General features: G+C 36.4%; 1 protein-coding gene across 1 annotated transcript in view; it reads right to left on the bottom strand.

Annotated features, from left to right (window-relative positions):
* Positions 1-18,987, bottom strand: part of UBE2E2 (ubiquitin conjugating enzyme E2 E2) — a 212,642-nt gene that overhangs the window by 44,956 nt on the left and 148,699 nt on the right. Inside the window, exon 4 of the mRNA XM_081160370.1 lies at positions 6,013-6,145. Within this exon, the coding sequence (XP_081016496.1) occupies positions 6,013-6,145 (133 nt within the window). The remainder of the gene's footprint in view (positions 1-6,012; positions 6,146-18,987) is intronic.

Here is an 18,987-nt window from a genome sequence, read left to right as displayed (position 1 = left end):
GACCAGACAGGAAACATCCAATATAATCTGGGGGAGGGGAGCAGTCAATGGTGGCTCAGGCCAGCAGTTGATGGAGGCTCACTTACTAGGGAGAAGTGATGACAAATGGTTGCATTCTGTATTTATTTTGAGCCAGTAAGACTGGGTCTAGCTAGGCTGTGTGAGAGCAGTCAAGGATGACTGCAAGGTTTTTAGCTTTAGCAACTGGAAAACTAGAGTTTCCATTCATTGCGATGGGGAAGACTGGAGGGGTGGCTTTGGCAGGGGTGGGGTAAGGTTGTGCAATCAATAGTTTACTTTGGAACAGTTAAATTTGAGGTGACTGTTGGATGTTCAACTAGAGATGTAAAATAGGCAATTCAATGTGTATGAAAGCACTTGACTCATGGCCAAGGCTTTGAATGTATGAACTCAGGTTAAAAACAAGTTAATTCATGTTACTCCATAATAAGTGTGTTCTCTCCTCAAAGCCAGAGCAAATGAGTCAGGTTTCCACATGCAAATCATTGCTCTTTCCAAAAATCCTGGGAGACACTATCAACTTTCTTCTCTGAACAGTAGCAGAAGCGACAAAAACAAGTCAATAACAATAACCTAGTTAGAATAAAATTGTGGAATTCCCTGTTGAACTTTAGTTCTAGACGTATCTCTGGCTTTTAAATGCTGGATAGCATTGCTTCTTACTATAACTAGCTAGCTATTTTATTCACTATTAGCCTTAACTTGTCAATTTAAGGTTAAAATCTAATGAGGGTAACAAAATATTTTGAAAATCTGACAAACCTAAATTATTTATTTCATTGTCTGAAAGCAGGTGAGATATTTTCTATTACCTGACATTTCATCACGAATTCATAGTTAGATTTTATTAACTGCCCCCCTGCAAAACATATAATACTCTCTGAAATGACTTCCAAGTTAAGATTTATTTTAAAATGTATTTGATGAAATTTGCAATGAAAGGACAAACTATATTTAAAAGCTTTTATATGTTAATATTAAAGAGCTTTATTTCTCACACAAATATTTCTATGTTTTTTTTGTTTGTTTAAAACAAGTTTTATCATTCCTTTTTGGAAAATATCTACTGGCAGACATTGTCTTCCATTACCAAAGAGAACAATTCTCTCCAGTAATAGATCTGAACATTGAGAGAGCATGTCTGACTTGTGCACAGGTTGTTTGAGATACTAAACATAAACAACAAACATGGTTGATCCCCCTTCCTACCTAATCTTAAATCTGTTTGGAATGGCCACTTATTTTTAAAAATAAAATATCTAGATCCACAGGGAGACAGAAAAAGCCAAACTATGAATAGGCTCCTCTGTGTATTTCTGCTGCAGAAACAAAGATCTGACCTATCTGGCATGACTCCTTAGGATGTATGTCATTAGAAGCTCTGAGATGTAAAACATTAACCAACATGTCACAATATTTTCAGTGTTTTTAGTTGAATAAATAATATAGGAATAAAACATATTTCATGATTTTGCTTCTGAATTTTTCAAGTACACTTGTTCATTTTATTTGGTGTGGGACTTTCAAAAAAATCTGCATATTATTCACAAAATGAGAAATAACTAGACAAAAGAAAACATGAAAACGATTCCACATCTCACTGGTAGTCAAATAAATAAAAGTTAAAGTAACCACGAGATACCACTTTTCACCTACTGGACTGGCAGAGATTAAAGAAGACTAGGAATTCTCAGAGCTGATGAGAGTGTAGGGAAGTGCTATACTACCGTATTTGGATGACCATGATGTACACTGATATAATTTTTACCTGGATTGCCAACCTTTATCAAAATTATACATATGTGTGTAAACCCATCTCCCCAGAAGTTCCATTTCAACAAATATGCTTCAGGAAATAATAATGCAAGTATATAAAAATATGTAATTATAAAGATGTTCATCACATCACATCACTGATTATAACAGAAATTTTGACAAGAGCTTACGTGTCCACAGAAAATTAAATTTGATGTATTTATATAACTGAATATTTCATAGCTTCTACAACTGTAATGTAGTTATATGTTTATTGGAAATATATATAGTGTTGGGTGAATATATAATGTTAGGTAAAAAATTAATTCTGAACTCATGGGGACTATGGCCCAATTTTTATGTGTATATATCTGTGTGTATGCATAAACACATATTTATATGTATATACTTGTGTATGCAGAGAACAAAAATCTCAAAAGAAATATGCAAAATGGTATAAATAATTACTTTCTGGATTAGGATTATACATAATTTAAATTTTTTCCTTTTGCTTATCTGCAATTACTTTTTATATGTAGACTTTGCAAAGTTAAAATATTACATTATGCATTAGACTTTTAAAATATAAAAAGTGCAGGTTTTGAGTACAAGAGTAACTGTCTATAAAATGAACAAGAAAATGTAATCCTCAATAAGATATAAAGCAATGTCTACTTTAAAAATAAATAGATATCTGAATTATAACATTAAAATGTATGCTTACACTGAAAAAGAAATACAGTATTAAAAAACTTTGGGACATACCAGCAATTTATTATGCTTTTCTTTGAGGCACAACGTTATTTATGAAGTTTCATTAAACAAATATTTTCCCAGAGAAATATTATTATTAGTGGTTAACAATTCAACTAAAGACTTGGCATCAGATACTTTAGATATAACAAACAATGCTATACAAACAAAAATGCTGTAGATTTAGTAAAAGATACATAAACATATTGATTACATGTATAAGAAAATCAATGTACTAAAAACTGTACTGAAATATAGCATTTTAAAGTATAACTAGTACTTGATGTATTTAAAACTAGTATTACATACTTATAAAAATTGTTTTGCTTGCATTATTAGAACTTAGGTGCATTGAAATAGTCTGATTTTGAAAAATTAGGTAAAGTGTGGGGATGCTCAACCTAATGAAGCCCTACTCCCACAAAGTTCCTGTGCCAATAAGAGTCATCCAAATCACTCTGCTGACCTTTAAGTGATATATTTGAGTACTGTAGTATGTAAAAGTCGTAAGGATTCCAACCAAGTGTGAGAGTCTGGGAAAAATTCACCTCATGGACCCAATCATGCTACAGACTAACTTTATGGTATGGGTATTTGATACCCATTAAACAGCCAATCAGATTTACTTGTGAACCTCTACTCTTACCAACAATTCTCCTTGACACCCACTTTACCCTGGGTTCATTCTTTAGAGTACTGGAAAATGCTGAATGAATCAAAATATGTGGCTAAGGGTGTTGGAAAAGAGCATAGGATGAGGGCAACACAGGAAAATAACAAGACTTAACCACAAATATGGATTACTTAGAGTAACAGAGGACTAGGAAAGGCATCAGCATGGCACTTCAAAACTATTAATAAAAAAAGTCCTTGTTTTAGTTAACAGCTTTCAAGACCCCCACGAACTTTTCCTCCTTGGAGTAACATTATCTGTCTACAAAATTCGGTTTCTAAAACTGATAAATTAGGTGGTGATAATATGCTTTGAAAAATTTCCCACTAGTTTCTAATAAATGTGCATTTAAATTGTGATTTGAGTTACCTAAGTTCAGTTTTTCTTTATCCTAAGAGATTGTCTAATCAACTTCATTCAGTGGAGGATTTAAATTTTCTGGTAATATTCTTTTTTTTTTTTTAAATACTCCTAACAAAAGGAAACCTAGTATTTCAGAAGCACAGCTATTCAAAAGCAGAAACTATCCAGCTACAGGTCAGATTTTTCACAGATAGAATTGAATCTACTTCCCTGTAACTGACATCCTCTTGCTTCTATTTTTGTTCCATCCAGTCATCCAGGATAAAGTCTTAACCCCAACTCACACCACAGAGTTCCTGAAACATCTGAGGACAGCTATCAGGTTCCTCCTATGTCCTATTTTTACTAGTAAACATCTCCCAGGTAACAGTGTATAATTCAGTGGAAAGTACATGGTCCCTGGAGTCTGAGGTTCAAGTAGATCCATGGTTGTACAATACTGGAAAACCTCTCTGAGCTTCATCATCTGTGAAAGGGAACATCCTAGCCTTATTTGGGAATTCTGGAGGAGACATAAATTGGCACAGCCTATGCTAAGTACAGTGCTGACCCAGTGAAGGAACTCAAGGATGCTAATAACTCTTCTCTCTTTCCGCAGCGTATTCATTTGTCCTTCTTAAAATGAGGAGCTCAGAAGAGACTGAGGTATTTGAGATACAGTGTGACTGGTTCAGAGCCCTGGAGACTGTACTCCTAAAATGTCTCCTTAAGCCTTCAAGAACCTCATGTTCCCACAGAATTTTAGTCAGCCAGGAGCCCTCAAATTTGATTTATATGAAAATAAAGATGATCTCTCTTTTCTATCTTGAAGCATGCTTTCTTTTTGATTCTCAATGAAATACTACACACGTAGCCAAGTTAAATTCCATTTTGCTAGTTTCGGCCTACCCTTCCTTCCAGTCTATCAAGGCCTTTTCAGAAACTGAACTACTTTAACTTACTAGCTTTCCCTTCTAGCTTTGTTTAATATACACATTTCTGTCATGCAGAATTTGGGTAAGTCCAGACATTTTCTGAGATGTATATTTCACAGAACAGACTACACCAGACCTACAAGCAGCACAACTGTCTGATCTGAGTTTTCCCTCCTCTCCCCTGCTCTGAACTTCCTTTACTGAGGAGGCTGTCAGAGAAAGGTCCTCACATCACTGGCAGTGTAACAGGTATTCCGGGTGATTTATGGGCTGGTCCAAAGTAGATGTAAAGACATAAGGTTTCCATTCAGTAAAAGGAGAAAATAAATTTTAGATATATTATAGCTTTGTCACTGAAAACCTACCAAATGAAGCTCTGGGTGGTCACCAGTGCTACCAAGTCTGCCAGCTTGGATAAAATGTATTATGTAATATAGTAAGAAACGTGGGCTTTGAAGCCAGGCTTCCTGGGTTCAAGTCCTGACGCCATTAGTTTCTCTATACCCTTGGTTTCTTCTTTGGTAAAATTAATAGTTATTACTTTTTGCTTTGAAATCAAAACAATATGCAAGCATCAGTGGAATGGGAGAAGAAAAGAAGAGAGAGAAAAAAGAGGGAAGGTAGGAGAAAGTGAGGGGAATTACAGAAAGTCATAGTGAAGGTATAGTTTTATTTTTGCTTTTTAAATTAGTTTACTACAACCTACAACTGAAAAAAGTTTTATTTTCCTCTGCATTGAGAGTTAAGTTGCGTCAAATTCTTTCTTGATAGTCAATATACACAGTGTCCCCAGGGTCCTTACCTTTCCAAAATGGAGAACAAATTTAAACTCGTCAAATGACTGACTTACAGGCAGTAGAAAGGAATATGAAGTTCTTTACATAATTTCAATTTAAATAGGTGAAAATTCTCCCACGTTCTCATTACATTGTACTCTTGCACTTTCTCTAGTCATTTATGTATGAGTTTTCATTAATTAATCATTTGTACTAATGGACTATTAAAACACTTCTTTACTGAGTTTTCTTGGTGTGGTTTTTTTAAGTCTTGTGGGCCATTTTCCATTCTAGTGCACGTGTGTATACTCATGTGAGCAGCTGAACCATGGAGGCTCCAAAATGCAAAGTTCCATAGTTGGTGCTATAAGCCCTGCCTTGGTGGGGCTCCCTCCACTTTTAGTCTGGCTCCTGGGCTTGGCTCTGGCTCCGGTTTCAGGCTCTAGGGCTGGCTCAATTTTACTCCCTTACTCTCAGCCATAACATGCTATCTAATGTTACATTTAAACATATACCACTGAAAGGAGCTATTGAAAATGGACGAGAAAAAGGCAATGAAACATGAATAAAGGGCTGGGCGGAGGAATAACCTATGATTTTCTGCATTGTTTCCTTTCACATACAATCAGCCCTGGGACACTGTCTATGCTAACAGGATAGACATGCATTCCTAGATATGCTTATTTGAGACTATGTATATGTATATACATATACAACAATATATATTGCTAAAAATAAATCAATACTTCATACTGACCTTAGGGGGTTTAAACGGATAGTCTGGTGAAAAGGTAATGTCAAGAAAGAACACCCCTCCTTCATAGACAGATCCTGGGGGTCCCAATATAGTTGACCTCCATTCATAAATGTTGTCTCCTTTGGGTCCAGCACTGAAAGAAGACATACAAATGAAATGTGCTTAGAGGTTATATAAAGCTTGGAATTTTAAAAATCTATTTATGGTAACAATATATTGAGCATTTTCATAAAAACACAACGAAGTTAACAGGTTCATTTTATATGATGATTCATTTGTCAATATCATCAGTATTCTACACACGAAATATGTTGGTATTATTTAATAAAACAGAATAAAGAAGATTCTCTTTTGTCATTTACAACCCTAAATCTATGGAACAAAAGATTCAAGGACCACAGATCACAAGTGGGAGCACAAATATTTAATAAAGCATGAAATTTTTTGTGAGGTCCTGAAAAGGTTAATAGGGTCAGAGGGTCAAAGAGACAAATTTTCAAAGCCAAAAGGGCAGCTAAAGAAGAAACAAAGCCTACTATCTATTTGTTAACAACTCAGAAAACAAATGAGGTTCTTGGAGATCAGCAAATGTTCATCATCCATAAAACTCAGCTCAAGTATCATATATCTCATTTGATTCTTCATTTTTCTCTCTCTACCCAAAGACTCCCTCCCTGCCCACCCCTCTCCACCTCTACACATCACTAGTGTGGTCTGTGGAAGATAAGATGTATCATTTCATTTTATAACTGTGTTTTGTAACTGTTTACTTTTTCTGTCCCTCCCTAAAATAGAAGTTCATTGAGAAATGGATTTTGCCTTGTCCTTAGCGCCTAGTAAGTAAATGTTTGTTGGATGATAATGGACTAACAGCAAAGCAAATGAAGCCACATGGCTGCTAGCAGCAGACATATGTCCTTGGGTCTCAGAAACTCACTGAGTATGATAAAGCCCACATGAATCAACTGAATTGTATTAATTCTCTCAGGTGAACAGGAGGCCAAAAATAATTGAGCTTTCCAGTGTTCTTTTTGCCATATCAAGCTAATACTGACATCTACCAGCCAGAAATTATCCTCACACCCTGTAGCAAAGTGGGCAACCCTATTAAGGTGTTTGGGAAATATTTTATTGTCAACAGAGATTTAGCTTCTATTCTCTCATTTTGAAATTAGTTTATATCTACAAAAATGCATTGTTGAGCAGTATATAAAAAAGCATGCATCTTATCCAAGTCAGAATTATTCTGGGAATGCAAGGATAGTGTAATAACAGAAAATTATTACTGTAATTTAACTCATTAACAGATTAAGTAGAAAAAACCAATTTCAATAGATGCAGAAAAATTCTTAGCAAATTGGAATAGAAACTTCTTTAACCTAATCTGATAAATGGCATCTATAAAAACCTTACAGCAACTAATATATTCAATGGTAAAATACTAAAAGCACACCCTTTTAAAACTGAGAAACAAGACAAGGGTGCACACTATATCCACCTCAAATCATTACTGTACTGGAGGTCATGTTCATCAAGGCATGACAGTCACAAGGGGAAAAAAGGTATATGGATTGAGATGGAAGAAATAAAACATTTGCAATATTTATGTACCCAGAAAAAATTCCCCAAGTCTCTAGACTTTATTAAACTTAATAAAAGAGTATATAGCACAGTGGCTGAATATAAGATCAATGTGCAAAAATCAACTGCATTTTCATATACCAATGAAATTAGAAAATGTATTTAAAATACCTTTTATAGTAGTATTAAAATACAAGAAACCTATGAATAAATTTCATAAAAATATAAGATTATTATGAAGAAAATTATAAAACTTATTGAAATACATGCAAGAGAATTACAGAGAGATACAAACTTTATGGGTAGGGAGACCCAATATACTGCAAATGTCAATTTCCTCCAACTTGATCCAATGCAATTCTAATAAAAAAGTCCAACAGATTTTTTAAAAATGAAACTTGACAAGTTGATTCTAAAATGTGTTTGGAAGCTCAAAAGAACTCCTCAAACCTTTCCATGCACATATGGAAATCTGACATATGTCAGAACTGATGGAGCTAGGAAAACAGTTTTTGTATTTGGAAAACAGAAAAATTGTTTTTCTACCTCAAAAAATATACAAACCTCAGCCGCAGATGGATTAAGCCCTTAAATGCAAAAGTCAGAAGTTTTAGAGTTTGGCTAAAGAGACTAACAAAGCAAGCCACACACTGAGAAAAGAGGTTTGGATCATATAAAATTGACCAAATTCTAGTGTTCAGAATATACAAATTCCTATGAATTAATAAGAAAAAGACTAATAATCCATTAGAAAAGACACAGTCATTTTCAAAAAGAGGAAACATGAATGACCAATAATGATATAAAAATGCTCAATCTCATTAAAATCAGAAAAAGGAAACATAAAATTACAATTTGATATTTTAAAAAACATACAGGCAAAAATTAACGCCTGACAAAACCAAGTGTTGCTGAGGATGTGGAAAACCAAGAACTCCTGTACACTGCTGGTGAACGTATACACTCATATGTTACAACACAGGAGCTACATTCCCAGGTACATGACCCGGAGAGATTTTTATGTATGTGTGCCAGAAGACATACACAACAGTGTTCATGGCAGCACTATTTGTAAATATCAACACTGAGAACAACACAAACGTCCCTGATAGAAAAACAGAATTCACCAAAAGAAATATTACACAAGCAGTGAAAATACGTAAACTAAATGGATGAATCTTAAAAATACCATATTGAATAAAAAACACATCTAAAAGGAACATATATGATATACTGTTTCTACAAAGTTTAAAAACAAGCAAGCGAGAAAATACACTGCTGAGGGACACATACATATATGTATTAAGGCAAGAAAATAAATGAGAACAAACTTCAAAAGAGTAGTTTCCTGGATGCAGTCAGAGGGGGAGGAAAAGTGACAGGAGCTTCAATGGTTCTGGTAATGTTCTACTTCTCAGTGTATGTGGTAAATTCTGTAGTTATCTGTTTTATGACTAGCTTTCATAACTTACATGTTAGATATGTTCTTAAATATATATCAGATTTTCACACTGGGAAAAAGTCTGCCAAAAAAGTCTGCCAAAATGCTATGTGAGAACAGCAAGCTGCAGTATATTTGTACAGTGTGATCCTATTGTATAAACTAGAAACATAAAACAATTATTTTACATTGTATATAGATACTTATCTATGCCAAAATCTTTTAAGAAATGAACTGGAAAGATAAATTCATGATAGAGGCTGCAGAAGGAATAGGAGAGAGTGGAGCGATGTGATGGGAAGAAATAGATCTGGAGGAGGGGAATCAAGGAGAGTTTGATTTTATCTTCAGTGTTTGATTTCACTTATTTAAAAAAGATGAAAAAAATAAAATTACAGTTAGCCAAGTTTATTGCAGAGTGTTGAAATACGTTGAGAAGCAGTGGTAGAACGTACCAAAATACAGCATTCCTGGTCCCATCTTCCCCTTTACCTACCTCTCCTGAAGCTGACAATGAGGTATAGAGAGAATATGTGCAGGAAGATGACAATTAAGCTTTGGCAACAACAGCTCCTTGTTGCCAGACAAGCTCACTCATTCAGATGCATAATAAACATGGTTACACTCTGAGCTATAATTAGACCCAACATGAATAGGTAAGTTTATCAGAAGGAAAAGCTTAAAAGTTGAGTAAATTATAGGTGTGTAGTTACATTACTTCAAGGTAGATGAAGGAATTTAGTTTGAAAAGTACACACATGAGAGTACACAGCTATGAAACAATGTGCACAGACACATTTCCCAAATACAGAGATACAATTTCTCTGGGTCACTATACAGATAACTAACTATATAAAAATAATTATATATATAGTGACTAGATACATATAGTAATATAATTTAGGCTAAATACAGAGTCACCAAATAGTGTCACCAAGGAAGAGACTCAGAAGAAGGCAAGAGATACTTCACAAAAGTAGTGTTTGTAGATAACTTACATTCAATTTTTGCCTATTCCAAGTTTTATCTGACTCTCAGTCAGAACTCCAAATTTTATTGGTTCTTTGAAGTCAGTCAGTTGTCTTGCAGTTAACAGTGGGTTAAATAACACAGCTAATGTTATTACTCTAAGTTGGTTTATGTGGCCAAAATATATCTCTTTAAGAAAATACTTTCTGGCCTCCTCTATCATCTTAGAAGTGGCATATCCACACCACTTCCAATCCCAAAGCTTACAGCAGTGGTTCTTGAACTACACAGCCCCCTGTCCCACTCCATTTTGATATGTCCCACTTGAGAAACCTGGTGTAGAAATCCAGAGCTGTCTTGTACAATATGGTACAATGTGACTAGTTCAAACTGAGATGTGCTGTAAGTGTAAAACATATACTAAATATTGATAACAATGCAAAAGAAAGTAAAATATGTCATTACTTTTTGTTAATTACATTTTTTGTTGAAAAATGATAATATCTGGGATGTATTAGGTTAAAATAAATTAAAATTAACTTCACCTATTTCTTTTAACTTTTTAAAATGCGGCTACTAGAAAATTTAAAATCACACATGTGGCTCACACTGCACTCCTCTCCAATAGGACTGTCCTAGAGTAGCACTGCCCCGTAAAGCTCCGTGACATGGAAATGCTCCGGCTTCCATCCCTATCCAACATGGTAACTGACAGCCAAGCATGGCCTTAGGCACTTAAGATGAGGTTGCTGAGAATGAGGAAGTGGGTTTTCTATTCCATTTGATGTTAATGAACTTAAATCTAAATAGCTCCAAGAGGCTACTGGTCACATCTATCAGACAGTGCAGATCCAGATGTTCTCGTAGCCCATACTGACCAAAGTGGTTTTTTTTAATATGTCAGAATTATCTGGATATTTACAAAACAGAAGAATGGGCTATTGTATACTTTAATTAGACCAAAGAAGAGAGGAGCACATGCTGTACACTGTTTTATATTTTTAAGTTGATCAAGTAAAAGCTGGTGCCAGAGGACACCTGCAGTGCAGAGTGATGGTGAAGAACATAAATAGGCTCTGAGCCTGTTTGTCTGAATCCTGGCTCTGTCACTGAAAATCTGTAGGACCCTGGATAAATATGTAATCTCTCTATATCTTAGTTTCCTCATTTGCAAAATGGGGCAATTACAGCATCAACCTCGTGGAGCGACTATAAAGTTTTAGTAGAAGTGTACTCACAGAGCTTGGATAATGGGTTCTGTAAGGGCCCAGTTAGTAAGCCTCCAAATGTTCGCTGCTTTTGTGTTTGTTGTCATACCTTGTGGATGACATATAAGTTCACCAACACATTCAAAAGGTTAATTACCTAGTAATTTTATAAGAAGGGTTTCAAGATCCTAGGAGTAGAAAACAGGCTACCAAGATGGTATATAAATCATCATCACCATCACAATCACTATCAAAACCCTACAACCTAATCTTATGATGTATATTTAGATACAGAACTTTGGAACCTATCAGAATTCATGCTACTCCCAGGAAATCCAATTTTTCACTGACTAGAATGTTAATTTAATACCAGGATTTTTAGGTATGATGTTATCTAGCAATGTTTTCCCATTTGCAGTACTCTTAATAATCAATAGTCTTATTTTTTTTATTTTCAGATTTTATTTTTTCCAGAATAAACACAGCTAACAGTTAAATTTCAAAATAAAATGCAATTAGATAAATCTATTAAAGTGTAAATATCAGCAAATTACAAATTGGTTAAATGCCCAAAGTTGCTGCTTGGAGAAGTTCTGTGAGAGAATCAACAATGTAAATCGTGTTCAGCTTTCCATGCTGCTGCCTACGGTGGATGAGCCAGTATGTATACACAAAATATTCATACATTTATAATAAAATTGCTGAGGACTAAACACTCACTGTCTTTATGATCATAAGATGCTTGAGATACATCTGAACACTTTCGCTGTGCCACAGGTGTGACTCTGAGACCAAGAGCTTTGGCAGATCTGCTGCCTTTTCATTCAACACTGATGAGACGGGTACGGGGGAGGAGGCAGGGGTGGTGTGGGGGCCTGGCTTCACCCAACAAGGAACTTGCCTTTGGAGAGAATCTCCATGTGCTAACACTAACCTGAAATTGACAGGGACAGGGCGGGTGAGAGAGGAATGAGGGGATTTCTCAGGAGCTCTAGTCATTCCTGCTTATGTGTCAGAAGTCGTGTAGCTGAATTCACCCCCTCCAGTGGGAAGTTGCACTGCTCACGCACATAGGTGTGCTGCACCTTGTCCAACGTCCCTCTGGGAGTCAACAGCTGCAGGGACACTAAGCTTCTGGATTACAACACAGTAATCTATGTGTGTCTCTAGTGTCAGACTGGAAGGAAAGGGTAGTTCCCATCCCTTAAAAGAAAATATGAAAGCAAGGCCCAGATCAGTTACAGATAAGGACAGTAGGAAAGGCAGTTAAAGAGGGGAAATGCCACAAAACTGAATGAAATGAGAAAAAACAACATGCGGGGGTGGGGAGATTCAAGGTGAAAACCGTTTTCAGTGTTCTCAACGCCACGGGCTAACCTCTTTGCTGCTAAATCCAACAGTTTTTTGTCTTCATTTTACTACAATTCTCTGTAGTTTCCACCCCCACCCCTGAAAAACTCTCTTTCCCAGGTATCTCTCCAAGACCACCCTCTAACTGGCTAACTCCAATCCTGTCCTCTTCAAGGGCACCTCTTCAATGTCTGCCTCCTCAGGGCTCTGTCCTCAGACACCTTATCTTCTCACCTTCGTTCTGGGTGTCCCATAATCCAGTTTCTACAATCAACCTACCAAACACCAATGGAATGAATCTCTAATCTGGTCAGAAACCCAAGAGTCACCCTTGACTCCGCTTCCTCTTTCCCCCAGAGCCTGTGGAATCCTGCTGACTCCACAGCATCTCTGTAATCTGTCTACTGGAGGCATCAGCTGCCACTCAGGATGGCACCAGCATCCTCCGTGGTGTCTCTACCTCGTCTTATTCTCCTCTAATCCACCCACCAGCTTCAGAGAGGGCAATCTCCAAAAAGTTTTTCAAAATGGGACCTTTTGCTTTTCTGCTTTCTCTGGCTTCTTCAAAATGCCTTCAGGACAACACCCAATTCCTTAGTAGCATACGAAGTCTTCCACAAAGACCTGGCTCTGGCTTACATCTCTGGCCTCGTCCTCTCCTCCAACTCCATTCTCCAATCACACTGGAATTACCCCACGGGAACAGGGCTTTCTTGCCTCCTAGCTTTTGTCCTGTAGGTCTGACTTCTATTTGTCCTTCAGGCCTTAACTTAGTTGCATTCTCCTCCCAGGCATCTTCCTTACCCCCAAAGGCCAGGTTCTTCTTTGAAAGTGATAACATTCCACACAAACATAGCCTTATGAAAGCAGTTACTTATGGGACCTTTATTACTAGTGAAGGAAGAAATATTAAACAATGGAACCATCTGGATCACAGGAAAAAATACCTCATTCTGATAGTGTAAAGGCATCTATGGCCAAGAGGGTGTTGAGGAAAATGCCAGGATTACAGCTCTTGAAAGGACAAACGGAGAACGGTATTTCATAAATTCCTGAGGTTCCCTATGTTTGTATTCAGTAATTAAAAAAAAAAGAGACCAATGCCACCAAAATCCACTATCACATCTTAGGAAGTTAGGATATAATAGTGCTGATAGAAAAAAGTCTATTCCATATACTAAGCTTTAAGCTGAATTGGACTTTTCATTTTCATACAGTTTCTTTCTAGTCCTGAAGTATCTGGTTCTTATTCTTGAAGTATTCCAAGCAAAATAATTATTTTATACTTTGTCAGTGAGTGCTTAATAAATGGGAGGACCTTTATCCTCAATCTCTCCTTCTAGATTTCAGATGTAAAGATGAAAAAAAAAATGATTTCAGGTGACTGTAGTTGTATTTTACCAAATCTTAAAACCATTCCCGTCATCTACTTTGTACACCTTTTGTTAACAGTGTCAACAACTTCGCAGATAGAAAGGAGAGAAAAAGAGAATTTTAAATAAAAATAATAACTGCTTAATAAACTTGGTGCTTCCTTTTCCTAGGGAAGGTAGTAGTTAGCAATATAGTATGCTTGGCGGTTAAACTAGCTCTCTATAAGTTACTGAGGACGGAAGACTCTTAGTAAGTTCATGACACCTTAGACTTCCTTGTTTCTTTCTGTGTTTTGTGTAAGGATGACTTTGTGTGTATTTAATTTTCCCAATGTGTGATATATTGCAGTGAGAGCATAGCTTTGCAACAAAATTTAAAGTGACACAACTATACAAAATAATAAGCAGGGAGAAGTAGAGAAACTGGGAAGCAGAAAGGAAGACTGCATGGAAAAACTGAGTATTTGTCCTATTCCTTCTAAGTGCCATTTTTATAAGACACATTCACTTGTAAGCACAAAGATAAGTCACAGAGTCAAAAAGAAACCAGTTTTTTTTATATATGTGGGTTGTTAGAAATAAGATTACAATGATAAAGACTTTGGAAATCGTCTAGTTCAACTTTTTCATAATACAGAAGCAAGAATTAGAACTGGACTAGAATTCCACTGAGTTGGACATCAAGCATAAAATCAATCAAAATTACTTAAAATACTGAGTTATAGAATTTTTAATTCTTTAGTTTGCTGAAAGGACTCTAGAAATACTGAGTTATCCTCAACCTTTTTCCTCCTTTTCAACATACCCTCTCTTTGCAGGAAAAATGACCCACTTTTGCAGGTGGAGTGGGGAAAAGGGATAATTTGAAAAAAATGATAAAAGCTACTCCCCCATTGAGAAATACTTCTATCCAAGCCTTCATTTCAAAAGTTATAAAATTAAGGGTCCATCAGGTGAAATGCTCTGCCTAAGACCACACCTATAGAAGAAATCCTGAGCCCCCTGATCCTGAGGAAAAGCCTTAACTATGTCACAACTGCTGCCGATTTAGAAGACTCATCAGGAGAAACTGTGTGGTTACCATTATGACAACTACACTCTGCTCAATCAAGACAGGAGACCAAAGACCAAGACCAACATCTGGATTTTCTTTTACCTTTTTATCCTGGGCATGTTTCAAGGACTAGAGTCAGAAGTGGCAAGCAGCCATTTTTATTTCAGCTATCAAATTGTTATTTTTAAGTTTTTTAAACTAGAAATAGTGATCTTTGACTACTCTCTTCATTTCTTTAGCAAACCTACCACTTCTTGCAACACTGCTTTTGTTGTCCACCTCCCACCCCAACTCTTGTGTGTTTTTCCCTCTATTTTGTGTGAGAAATAAAACGTTTCAAGGCATGCAGAGCTTACAGAATTAGCCTCTCTTAGCTGTACTGAAAGGACAATTTTGGCATGCTGGAGCAGGTAGCATTTCCTTATTATTTAAAAATTCCCCCATACATGTGTTAGGCAGAGCTTTAACATGCCTACTGATGTTATCTGCAGGTTAAACAAGCTTTTGACAAGAGTGCAAGCCACTGCTGCCCCTACACAGTTTTCAGGAAGCTGAACCCTTTTCAATTTTTCAGTTCTCAAAAACGTCACCACTCACTGAGGACAGAATGTAAAGTGCTGTGGTAGCATTCCAAATGCAGCTCTGTTACTTTCTAACATTTATACTATATCAAAGTAAACATTCCATTTCAAAGTTAAGATGGGGCAGATCTTAGGGACATTTATTCTTAGACAAGAGAGTTAAGATTTATTTATTTGTATACAGAGTTAAGGCAGTTGCTTCCCAAGGAAGCTAAATACCTTCAATATACTCAATGCACTTTTCATTGGCTGAGAACACCTTTTGTTTCTTGGATAGGAATATGATAAACAATTTCTTCATACAGCTGTCTAATTTATTCCAAAAAAAGTCGACTATGAAGCCCTACCACCTGCATGATTTTTCTCTGTATCTCTGGCTCTAAGACCCATTATTCTCACCGTTCTCTTCCACCAGGCTGCCTGGAGGCCAAGATTAGCACAGAGGAGGAGGGAACAAGTCAACCAGAAGACTAATGGCAAAAGCAAACTACACACATGGATACTAAGTGAAGGTCTGTTGCAGAATAATACAGAAGCATCGTTAGTAAAGCACTAGTCTATCAGTATAGCACAGTGGTAAAGAATGTGGACTACAGATCCAGAGAGCCAGGGTCTGAATCCTGGCTCTGCCTTTAACTGTGTGGCTGAAAGCAAGTTATTTAACCTCTTGCTGTCTCGTTTCCCTCATCTTTGAAAGAGTGACCACCTCATAGAGTTGATGTGCCCATTATACGAGCTAATATATGTAAAGAGCTTAAAACACTGCCTGGCCCATTTATTACTATCAGGTAAGTGAGAAACCGTAGGGGTGAATCAGGACCCTAAAGCTCACCTTGCCCTTCAGCCCTGGGCTCAAGACAGGAAAATAGAAGTTTCTCTTTAGGGGCTCTAATTTCCGTTTTCTGTACCTGCTGTATGACATCTTGCATGCCAATGTCTCTTTCTGTCCCCCATAGTTCTCCCCATTAACTGAGCTCATGTAAGAAATTGATGTGACTAATAAGCCCACCTTTCTTGGTTTTTATTTCAGTAAAGAATAGCTTCTGTTTCACATTTTCTACCACATAACAACATCTGAGACAGCACCAGACCAAAATTCCCATATGCTCTTTAATAGTAGCCTCAAAATTTGTCCTCACACCTCCACGATACACACACATTACCACTTCAATGAAAATAAATAACTAAACATAGAGACACTTTTTTTTTCAAGTTTAGGAGGAGAAGAAAAGCTAAATATCAGCCCTGTAGGGGGGAAGAAAGGTGCTATGTGGCTAAAACAGACCCTGTAAATAATAATTCATCACTAAAAGACATTGATCGATTGTTAATAAGAGGTGGTATTTAGTGGACTTAATTCAAAACTTACCTATGATTAATTACTTCAGGAGATCAAGATCTCTACAAGACCAAAATACTAGCTATAGGGTGCTGAGACTTATTTTCAATAGTTCCCCATCTTTCCCTCAGTGCTTGTTATGTGTAGGGCACTGTACTGTAATCTGGGCAAGACAAAAAATCAGTTCCGATCCCCCAAGGGGCTGCCTGTCTGGGCAGCACGAGAGAAGGCGGCAAGATGTATATGCTCCATGGGATTCATAAGCAAAGTGCTATGAGAGCCCTGTGAAAAGAGTGATTTAATATTATACCAAGTTCATTAGTCATGGTATCTACATCAATTTTCTACAGAAGCTATTACTACCTTTCAGATTTCAGCCACTGTCTTCTCCCTTTGTGAGCAAAACCAACACAGATTTTACTGAAGATCTGCTATTTAAGAACCACCAATGTGTAGCATCCCTTAATAATTCCTGTCAGTGTAGGCTATCTTTGAGGGATTTAGTGGTTTTTGCTTTGGTAGTGCTGCAGTAGTGGAAATAACTTGCGATGCCCATCCCTGTCTTACAGTGTCGGCTAATATGCAGCGTTGTTGGCTGCCAAGCAGATTTAATTTACCCACTTCTCTGTTTGCATTAACCTTTGAATAATAAAGCACAGCTGAGGCTGCTGTAAGAAACAAACCGAGGAATGAATAATTAAAAACACCTTCTCAGCCTTGGAAAGACCAATCCTTAACCATTAGGGGAGCTTTAATTGTGACTGAACCAAGCATTAAAAAGGCTAATTGTATTCTTTATAAACTGAAACAAATGCTAAGGACATAGTGTGACTACAATATGTGTAATATATGAAAAGCAAAGCTCTGAAAGCACCCAGTAATTAGTTCAAATAAAAAAAGTAAGAGTAGCCTGATTCTAAAGAAAAAAATACTTCTAAAGATGAGCACTCTTATTGTCTACATTCACTTGATGCAGGTGGACTGGCTGGAGCAGTATTGTAAGGGAGAGAAATGTTAAAGCTAAAACAAAAGGTTGAGAAGAGAATATATTACAGGAAAACCCTATCTTCTTTGAATCTGCCAAGCGCTATGCCAGTGCAGCTGGGATGCTTCTTTGCTTTTGATGAATTTAATTTTCCTTTGGGAACCCAAAACCAAATGTAACTGACATAGTTATGTGTTAAGATCACAAAACGGTCATTGATATTTTATATACTTGCTAAAACGTGGTATCTAATATATTCAAATCAAAGAGTGCCCTGTTTATCTGAATAGCTGGAAATAATATCTCTATTTCTAGACCTTAAAGAGCAGGACATCCCCCCTAAATCAAAGAAGGCAGTTCCCCTCATTATTGATTTTAAATTATTTATGTTGAATTTCCCTTAAACTAGGAAGTTTTTTATTGTGCTTTATTTTGGTAAATTTAAGGCCTTTTCCTTTACTTTTGTTTAAAAAAACAACAACATATTGTCAGTGTCCTTCTAATAATAACCTTTCAGTTACTGGAAAGTTAGGGAGGTGGAAATCTTTTCTCTGTACTGAGCAATTTTATGTGTGTTTTTTGTGTGTGTGTTTTTTTTTTTTAAAAAAGGCCTTTTATTTTCCATTTTTATGCTTCGTTTTGGTTTTCTGAATCTTCTCTAATTTTTTGTATGTCTAACTTAAAGATGATTCTCTGCACATAACAGATAAAAGGATGACTAAATGAGAACAGAATTGGATTTCCTATTTTAGTCAAGACCAGCTTCTTATCCAGGAGAACAGAAATACTACTCTTTTGTTCTCACAGGTTATATTCTTAATATTGTCTTGTCTTACATCAGTTTTTAATATAAGAAAACTAACTTCTGGGTTATACTGAACTTGTTTCCTTCTGGGAGTAGGAATCTTTCAATTCTACCTGTAATTAGTCACCACTGGATACAGTTGTTCTCATTACTTGTTTCTTTTAAACATCACTACACCTTTGCTATCACCTGAACATCACTACACCTTTGCTATCACTCTCTGTCAGATTTTTGTTTAAATTTCCTTTGGTGTACAGTCCACTGCCTTTTTCTCAGGCATTTTGTAACT

Source organism: Miniopterus schreibersii, assembly GCF_964146895.1.
Source record: "Miniopterus schreibersii genome assembly, chromosome: 15".
Taxonomy (NCBI): Eukaryota; Metazoa; Chordata; class Mammalia; order Chiroptera; family Miniopteridae; genus Miniopterus; species Miniopterus schreibersii.
The sequence above is the reverse complement of the archived record's forward strand: the minus strand, read 5'-3'. Positions and strand labels throughout refer to the sequence as shown.